The following is a 10,000-nucleotide window of genomic DNA, read 5'->3' as shown; positions in this document are numbered from 1 at the left end:
ATGTTGTTTTTGCCAGTGTGATTACAAATTTCGTGATCTTTCTTTGAGACATGCACATCTTTCCATGTATCACATCTTTTTTTAGAACTACTACACAACGCTCATGATCCTTAGCAGCACACGTGTGGCCACAGCCCGACTTACGATCCTAGATCGTCTTGTTTCTACATCTTCTGCTACTTACATCTGGACAGATTGATTGCAAACCATTAGTTCTGTAAAAAGAACTTTCAGATGTTATGAACGTTAAAAAATTTTTGCAATCGCTTTGCGCTGGGCTTTAGATGTCCATGTTAAGGCCCTTACGGCCTTTTTCAGACCTGCTCGCACCAATGCGTACGGCCCTAATGCAGGGATTTTGCAAGCAGTCTTGCTATGGAAAGTGCGGGCGTGACCATACTGGTGTTATGACCCACAATCATGATATTAGTTTTGCGCTGTACTTTTCACTTTGTTCGTCAACAAGAATGTAACACTGTATTCAGATAAAATTGCAACTCTTTATTTCATGTGAACGCAACAATTTCACAAAATGTTTAGCAAGACCATTAACACTTTGCGACTTGAAACTAACACCTTAAAATCTGTTATGTGTTTGTTTAAAATGTGCATGCCTTAAGAACTGTAAAACCTTTATTGAATGACGTTGGGAATAACCGCCATAAGGAAATCATACTAGCACTGAACAGCCAAAGACTTTCAGGGATGTGTTTAGGTGTCATTCAATTAGACCCCAACGCTGTGCTGAAGAAAAGGTCTACATTAAAAGGTGAATGGGGACTCTTCTGGGCCGTCACATTTTTCAAACAACAAACATTTGCATGCAAAGAAACGTTGATAAGCAAATTTGAAACATACACCATTGATGGTAACTACTTTTACGAGAAGCTTCAAATAGCAGTTTGACCACTTTCAAAAATAACCCCTAATGTGGTTCTCTCTCAATCAACCAGGTACTTAAAAGAAGTAGCTTACACCAGTGATATTGTGTAATCTAGAAGCAGAGATAAGGAACAAAATATTGCCTCCACACACATAATAGTTAACTAAAATCAAACCCTTTACTGTTTCCGATTGCGAAATTCATTGCATCTTTAAAAGCGTCATATGATTTGTGAACAATGGGTAACTGCAGTACGGGCCCACATGTATTTGCCTTTGGATACGGGGATAAATTGTTATCGTTATCTGGATCATGAAGAAACCCAAGAGATAAGTCCCATCCCAGTCGCATTGGCGGTAATTTTTTCAACCCAGAAGTGAAAAATAGCACATCGTTTCACCATCTTCTGCATCTTGCAAATAATCGTGCCAATAAGACAAGATTACATTTTCTGTTGCTCGTTTGTTTGACCCTTCTTCACTGTATAGAACAATGAACATACCACTGAATGTTAGTGCATCTAGTTCCTCTGGGATTATTTGTTTATTGCTTCTAACACACCCATATCTGATAATCCCTGTTTAAACTGCTCCAATGCTGGCCATGCCCGTCCCAAAGTGTACCAATGGGCTGTTTGTTGGACGATTTTGTCAATGTCCTTAATGGACTTTACGTGGTTAAGGGTGCCCGCTAACTCCAAAATGGTGGCTAGATTATTACGTGACATCATTTCGTAGGCATCTGGAACTGCCTGAGCTTAAGAAAGCGTCTGTAGTGATGATTTTAGCTCAGGATCATAAACATTGTCTACAGTTGCCTGTGATTTATCTACACCATTGATCATACAGACAAGGGGAACAAAAGTAAAGCCCTGGGCCCCCATGGACAAGAGACAAAGCAGTTATCTTCCCAGCATACAGGTACTCCGAGTTGTCTAAACAGGCAGCATTACATGATTAAAACTTTGCTTCCCTTGGCCCACAGAAAAGTTGAGAATTGGCCAGCCAGTCTATGACAAGAGTGACGAATTCCCGTGTAGGTCCACCCAATTGGACTTCAGATCTCCCAGAATCATCACTGAATCGTACAGATATCTTATTACCAGGAGAAAAAGATTTCCTGGTTAAACCTCTTTTTGTGCCCTCCCAAATATCATTTCTGCAGATATTAAATTTGGAAATTTTGTTTTCACTGATTCCCCTAGCTAAGTCTGACAAAATTTCTTGTAACGACAAGTGAGGTGCTATGCTTCTTACTTCTACTTCTCTAAATGTATCAGTAGTTTCCTCGTTATCAGAGTCCACCTCTATAGTTATTTGATCATCAAACAAGGAGCTATAGAAAAGATCTGTATTGTCTGTTTCCTTCAATGACAATGAATTTGAGCTACTTGCTAATGGGCCACTTGTCGCATCCAGTTGCCTTGGTAATTGGTCACTTGCCTCACTGTGTTGTCTCGATGATTCATGTGTTGTACTCTGGGATGGTGTTCTTGGTGGTGTTGAATGTCCTTGGTTTCGAATGGGGCAGTCAATGACTTCTCTGGGGAAAAATGGTTAAGGCAAAACTATTTTGGTGTACTTTTCAACAGTTTTTGTTACAACAGGATGAATACTGCTTGATGAATATAAATTTTTCATCTAATACTGGAAATATATGATAAGGCCAAAGCTAAATGTAGCTTATAAATAACCATACCATAAAGTATGCATTAAACGCCTTTAGATACAATGGTTGTTATGTTATGTTATGTTATGTTGTGTTATTATGACTTGTCATAACAATGCAATAACTCCTACCTGAGATGAATGGTGAAAAACAGTTCATTACAGACAGGACATTTAGATCCTAAGCCATCTGAGATTTTATGCCACTCGTTCAAGCAAGCGCTGTGAAACACATCATTGCAACATGCTGGGGAGACTCCATCATCAACAACTTGCTCTAAACAGATGTTGCAGGTCTTTTTCTTCTTAAGACAGTCCTACAGTAAATATACTCGCATTATTAAAATACCGTATTAACTTAAGGGGGCATAGAACTGTTTCACTGTACACTTTTATGCAAACAACAGGAAGATATTTCCTTAACATGTGGGCAATGTAATGGGAGAAGGGGGTGGGGACGGGTTGCAGACGTAGCTCGTAGTCCTGCGAACATTGCTGTGCATCAGTAAATGTTAACGCAACATGGACTTTCATGTAATATTCTAGGGGGAACGTGGCTTTTGGGGCAAGCATTTTTCCACAACTCATGTGAATATGACATGATGAAACAGGACTGAAATGTTGGATCCTACCCCGTAAAATAACATACTCAAAATGTTGCCAAAATCACGGTTTTGGTCACACACATTGTGTCATTAAATTCTTATCTGCCCATCTCGCCCTTCTCCGAGGGAGGAGGTTGGCGATAAAAAATGGCATCACCCGTCCACAGGTTGGGTCTGTTCAGAGGGGTCAACACGCTTCTTGTTCTTTTAATGCGAGTTCGGCTTTGAAACCATGAAAAATATGCTATTAAATTAGGGACAATAATTTGTGACAAGTGGATATTCCGGTCTTTCTTTCAAGAAATATATTCCATTTCTAATCATCAAGCAATTCCAGTTGCACTTCTTACCTTCATGTGCTCCCTCAACTTGTCCATCGAATTGCAAACAGGAATTGCATAGTTCCTCGAAAACGGTGGGGTCAGTATGGACTTGATCAGCGGTAATATCAATATTACATTGGATGGGACGAATATACACCCTTCCTTGCCCGATAAACTGCGAGATGTATGCCACGGTGTTCCCTTGAGGACCAGTGGAAATAAGGTGTAAATCGCGTTTTCCGGGTTCGGTGTACATCAATTCAAACCCTCCAGCATCAGAGAGACTCGGAAAAGAATCCACCAGAAGCGCATGTAGTCGAGGAAATTCACCGTCCACTGGAAGGGTAATTTTTTTCTCACCTAAACCGCCGAGGAAAAGTACCCTTTTCTCTTGAACGGTTGGAACATCCGTCTGACTTTTGTCCGCCAAACAGACAAACTTCCTTGTGACGGTTTTCTCCTTTTTTTTTAAGGAACTGCTGCGACATTTCTTGCTGGAGAACTTTGTATGAGTAGTTGTCGAGGATGTCCTCTTCTTGCCGTACACGTTGGGAAATAGCCGCTCCAATTCGGTTTTGTAATTGCTGCTTGAGGACTGATTTGAAGAGGAATCAGTTCGCCTTTCAGTTTTGCTGTCTCCCTCCTCAGTGTCAGCGAGCCTTTCCATTGCTTTCACGGCCTTAGTGAGCAGATCTTTCAGTTCACTCACGTTCTTCTCCGCCATGTTTGCCTCGTTTTATACCTTGTCATGTCCCTTGTCATACCTTGTGAAGTTTGTAATGCGTAAACCCGCTGACCACAATAATACTACCAAAGTAATGCCTAATAATGACGAAGTAATGCCTAATAATAAAAGGGAATGCCTAATAATAAAAAGTCATGCCTCATAATAAAAAGGAATGCCTAACAGTAAAAAGTAATGCCTAATAATACAACGCAATGCCTAATAATGACGAAGTAATGCCTAATAATTACGATTTAATGCCTAATAACAACAGAGGAATGCCTAATAATGAATAGTCATGCCTAATAATAACAAGGCAATGCCTAATAATGAATAGTCATGCCTAATAATAACAAGGCAATGCCTAATAACAACAGAGTAATGCCTAATAATAGTATAACAATAATTTTGGCGGATTTGGCACCCCATACCTGTTGGCCCGTCTTAACCACAGGAGTGGAGATGATGTTTCTATCTCTCATCACAAATTCGAAGTCATACATGGTGATGACAGGAAATTTCCGGCTGAAGATTCCTTCCAGTTCTCTTCTGATGTTTTCTTCTTTATGACTACTGACAAGATCAAATTCGCCTTTCAGCAGGACCATATCATCAGTAACAGGATAATCTTCAAATTCTCCATCGGTGCCGATCTCAGCCTCCTCGCTTGGCTTATCCAAAAGCCAAACAGTTTTTGGAATACTCTGTATCTTTGGTGGCTTAATTTTTTTAAACCTCCAAGAGTGACCGGGAGCTGAAGAGGATCTTTTATGCACCTGTCAATTGAAACCCCCACCCCGGGGAAGTATGGGGCATTAGCCTTGGAGTAGAAAAAAAATGTGATAATGCCCCATATACATGGGCCCTGTTTTCTTTCTAAACCCCAAGTAAAGTGAAAAAATTCCCCCACCCCTGGGACAAACCATGTCAAATAATGCCCCAACCAACCTTCAGACCCTGCTGCATGCCCCACACAGCCACTCTCCCTCTGGCACGTTCTCCCTTGTAATTCCAGGGCAGGAAAAGTGGTACCATTTAAACTTGCAATTCTGCCCGTCACACCCGATCATATCCTTCTTCAGATTAGGCTGTCCACAGATGCATAAGATGTCATGATCACTATCATCTGATGATTCTGCATTTTAAAATGAGACCAAAACTGTTAGTTGTATCCTCATTAAGTATTAACAACAGGCAGCTTTATATTCATTGATGAAGATTTTTTAGTCATCAAACCTACAATCATAAGAATTAAAGGCTGATGCTTCTTCACAGATTTCTGATGATGAGTCTGAAGAGTCCATTTCCCTTTGTCTCTCACTATCTGTAGTTGTGGCCTGGGATTTTTCTGCAACTGCAACAATATATATGTTTAGTATCTCTCTTGTTTAACATCAAGGAACTTCAATTTGAACCTATTACCTTTTTTTGCTGCCCTTGTTTCGGCACCCTTTTGGGCCCCTTGCCGTCTTCTTGATCTCACATCATCCAGGTGTTTTAGCCACATTTTAGTTTCACCTAGAGAAAGGCAGGTCTTTTTCGCAAGGTCCTCTGCACCTTCCAGGATCTGATTTAGATTGCGATTAGCCTTGATACCATCATTACATGCCTTTTGCAGCACAGGCTTGGGAGATTTAGGTGAACCACCCCTTCCCCTTTTTGAACTTTCTCATATGCCTCCTCGGGTCCGAGAAAGTGTCCACTGCATCTACCTTTGCATTTGGTGCACTCTGACCCCCAGGCTTTTGACAAATCTTGTACGGGTAGGGGGAAGTATGTTGTAAGAGGGCCTCCTTTGTACCAGCTATAAGTTGTCCCTTTATTCCCTTCTTGACACCTTTTGTGTGGGCATTCTGGTTTGTGGCACAAACTCAGTGCTAGGAAGTATTTAGGGGGCAGGTCATGTTTATGGTTTTGAAGGACTTTTGAGACAATCTCAAAGTGGTCATGAAGCTTTGGGTTATTTTTCTTCAATTCTTCCTTTTGTTCCTCTTTTCCAGATAGGTACACAAGCAGCACGTTTCTTCTGTCTACCAGGGTTTTTGCTGCTTCACCACATGCTCCCTTGAAAAGCTGTATCTTTGCTTCACCGCAGGGTGCCCCTTGGACTCTTGAAATATAAACATCACTTGCAAGGTCCAAGTTTTGTTTTAACTGTGTTTCATCAAAGCCTGTAGCTGTGTTAACTGCCCCTCCAAGTGTAGATGGAATAAACAGGTTAGAATGGGCAACAGCAAGACAGCCATTCATTAGTTCAACAGCATTCAGATATGACCCTCCTGAGTGTCTGGATGTTACACATATAAAATAGTGATTTTCCATTAGATGTTTCTCTGCCCATAAAAAGGCAACTTCTTTATGTCCTGGTCCCTTATCTCCAGCACCATCAACTCTCACACACCAGGCACTTTTAGGGGAACCATCCGGGAGTTGGAAAACAGAGGAGACTTCTTCTTTGTCTTTGATCATTTGAAGATCAGCCATGTGTTGCGAAGGGGACTTGTCATAGATAACAGGGGGCTTCACAATCCCAACACACATCTTAAGAGTTGTTTCTGTTTCCTTAAACAGATATGATGTTCGTAGCTACGCTGGATAGCTATTAACAAAATCAGTTCGTGTAGTCAAATCTGGCTCATTGGCTAACTGCACTCCCTTGTGCTGTTTGTATGTGTACGTTGTGTCTAACCGAAAACCCGCAGCATCATCCCTATTAAGTACCACCTTATCAAGTCCATCCTTTAGCTGTAATTTGTCTAGTCCTCGGTACACAGCATTATTCCAATGTCCATCTGGGTTCATCCGAACAGAAAAGCCTTTTCTTGATCTTCTGCATGTGATTTTGGCTACCCCTTTATACCTTTTTGCTGATATCCTGTGCTTGTTTTTTACAGTGCAGAGCTGTACTACAGTTCCATAACTTATCTTTGTTTGATACTTTTCCTGCAAGTGTTTTTGTATTCTCTGAAAGGTGACTTTTACCATCAAATGTTAGTATCTCGGTGCGCCTCCATGCATCTGCGCCTACTTTATTGGATCTGACAAATTTTTCTATATCCTTTCCTATGTTCGGAAACTTGTTCACAATTTGTGAGACACGTTTGGTTACCTTGCGTTTCAGAAGCCGCCTTTCTGCTTTTAAACGTGCAAGCTGTCGTTTTTCTTTTCTCTTTATTTTCTGCCTTTGAATCTTAACTTGTTCATTCAGGTCAGCAGTCACAACACTGTCAGGATCAACAGTGTCTGAGTCACTCTTACTCACCTATGCATCATCTCCCATTGCTTTCTGTCTCTCATATTCAAGGTAGGCTTGTCTTGACATCTCCACTTTGTTTTTCTCTTTATCTGTCAAATCCATATTCTCAAGGTGGTCACTGAACTCAGTCAATGCATATACCAAAGTCTCTTCGGAGTAATTTCGCAGTAACATTCGTAGCTCTGACACAAAGGCAAACCAGTTGAGTGTGTTGTCTCTGAGCATCAGGTAAAGGTGATCCATTGAAGGTACCGGTGATATAAGTGGTCTATTCTTTTCTAGAGGGACATCAGGATCTGCAGCTGGTCTAGGTTTTTGAGACTTGTCATGAGACTTGTTTGTAACAGCAAGATCAACAACAGCTGCAGAAGCAGTTTGCAACTCGTCAGGTCCCTTGTTCTTCTCATCATCTGATATCCATTCACAGTCTGTTCCTTCTGAACTAGACAGTTGGTCTACAGCACTGTCATCATCTGAATATGTGAGTCCAAATCCTTCTAAGACAGCTTTATCTTGAAGTTTTGCAAGGGTGTCAACTGCATCTCTTAATTCTTTAAACTCTTCTAAAGTACTATTTATTCTAGATTCTTGCTTATGGAAGTCACTAAAACCATACAAATTACTTGCCTTGTTCTTTGATAGGTTTTGCCCTTTACAGCATGCATACTTTATGAGAAGTCTATCAGATTCCGAACTTGCCAAAGTACGCCTCCCTTGACATCCCAGACTGAAAACGTGTCTTTCCTTGCAAACATTTCTCAGCCATGTTAATAACCCTAGGGATGTCCACACCTTGCAATGTTGCTAGAACATACAATCTCTGTGACCCAGGTCCATTTAAAGTCATTTGAATAATAGTCACAGGCATTTGTAACAATTTTCTAACAGCCTGTTCTGCTTTGTATTTAACTAACGGAAAGTAACGTTTATAAGAGGAGGCCAGTTCAACAACACATTCACCAAGGATATGCTTGCCAAAGTCAATCAATGTTGCGAACTCTTTGCATAATGAAGGCGAAGCATGCTTCCAGTGACAAAACAAAGGCCTGATAGTAATAAAGTCTTCTAAACTGAACACTTCAGGTATGGGTGAAACATAAATGCCCTCAGATATTTTAAAGTTTTTTATTCCTCCTGCTTTAAAATCCATATACATCTTCACTTTTTCATTTTGGTTTGAGGTCTCAGGCCCTGACACAAAAAATGACCGGATGTGTCACCTTTTTGCATCTCATCAGCATTTCCTTCCACTTCCACCTGCTGCTTATTAGGACCTTTCCCATCTGAGGCATCATCTTCCATGGTTTCTGTTTCTGTTGTCTCCTTCATCTTGCAGAGGATTTTCTGTGCAATCCCTGGAATGATCTTTAACATTGCTTTTCTCTGTGATACCTTCATTACTATTCTTATCTCCTGTTGATTGTTTCGTCACACCATGAAAAAGCTTGGTTTGCTTCAAGTCTGGTTCCTGAGCCTGATCTTTACACGTCTTCTTCATTTGGTACTTCTTTGACTTAACATCAAGTTTTTGGAGCTTAGTGGTTTCTGACTGTAGCTTCCTTTTCCTTTCTCTTATTGAAGCAATTTCTTTACATTTCTTAGCAGCATGCTCATATTGTTGAGTAGCTGAGTACTTTTCTCTAGATCTTTCTAAAAATCTCATCTGAGAATCCAATCCTTGAATGTCTTCTTCTATTTCAGCAAGCCTTTTACTTCGCATTTCCTGAGACCACTTTGGCTTCTTAGGTTCTGATCCTGAATCTGGGTTGGCGACTTTCCCAAAAGCCTTTGAGCGGGAATTTTTCTTTTTATACTGATACCATCATCATGGACCTGCTGACGTGCTTGTTCAATCAGTCTTCCTCGATCGTTGATTAAAGTTGGATCCTCAAGGCAAAGCTTTAGGGAGGCTTGATTCATTGCACTTTGATATGTTGACAGGGCACTACCCTTGAAGATAACACTATCTGTTTTAATCTTTTCTGGAACCAATTTGACATTGATCATGCTGTTATTCTCTACATTCTGCTCATTCTGAAATTGCAATTAAAGGGGCGCTTGTGTTCTAGTGTGAACCACATAAAGGAAATGTATGATTTTAATATCCTTGAGCTTGCATTCTGAGCTTGTGCTTGCATTCAAGTGAGAACTAGGCTAATAAGCATTTTAGATGCAACACAGCTGCATACTGTCTGTCAAAGTCCTAGATTTAAGGACTTCCTTTTATGGAATGTTTAACCCAATAAGGTTGAATTTCTCCAACTAACAATCCTATTCAAATGGAAATTCAAGATGGTGGTCACCAGAGCCTCTGGCAAACAGTAAAAGAGAAAGAGGGTCTGGGAACAAGATTGGATGCAATACGTAAATGGTGGTGAAGGGTTATACCTTTCGGAACACCTTTGGATAGTTTTTGTTCTGGGAATATTAAATGATAATCCCTACTGGTAGGATTCTCAGTATTATTTTTTGTCAGAGGATCAATAGTGGCTTTTGCTCATAGGGATTGTTTTCTTTTTCAAGCTAAGGATTAGTCATCATC

At 40.5% G+C, this 10,000-nt stretch overlaps 1 protein-coding gene across 3 annotated transcripts; it reads right to left on the bottom strand.

The window, feature by feature from the left end:
* Positions 1 to 267: 267 nt before the first annotated feature.
* Positions 268 to 7,668, bottom strand: LOC137994788 (uncharacterized). Of its 3 annotated transcripts, XM_068840384.1 has the most exons (3): positions 3,506 to 7,668; positions 2,683 to 2,867; positions 268 to 2,425 (listed from the first exon to the last, which is right to left on the bottom strand). In XM_068840384.1, the coding sequence occupies exons 1-3, from the start codon at positions 3,530 to 3,532 to the stop codon at positions 1,840 to 1,842; spliced, it is 798 nt and encodes a 265-aa protein (XP_068696485.1). In that variant the 5' UTR covers positions 3,533 to 7,668; the 3' UTR covers positions 268 to 1,839. The 3 variants fall into 3 exon arrangements, 1 of the variants encoding a protein (XP_068696485.1); XR_011122188.1 differs by having other exon boundaries at positions 2,683 to 7,668; XR_011122187.1 differs by having other exon boundaries at positions 268 to 2,867.
* Between the last annotated feature and the right edge of the window lie 2,332 nt (positions 7,669 to 10,000).

The sequence above is a fragment of the Montipora foliosa genome, chromosome 3, assembly GCF_036669935.1.
Source record: "Montipora foliosa isolate CH-2021 chromosome 3, ASM3666993v2, whole genome shotgun sequence".
NCBI lineage: Eukaryota > Metazoa > Cnidaria > Anthozoa > Scleractinia > Acroporidae > Montipora > Montipora foliosa.
This window is presented reverse-complemented; position numbering and strand designations above follow the sequence as displayed.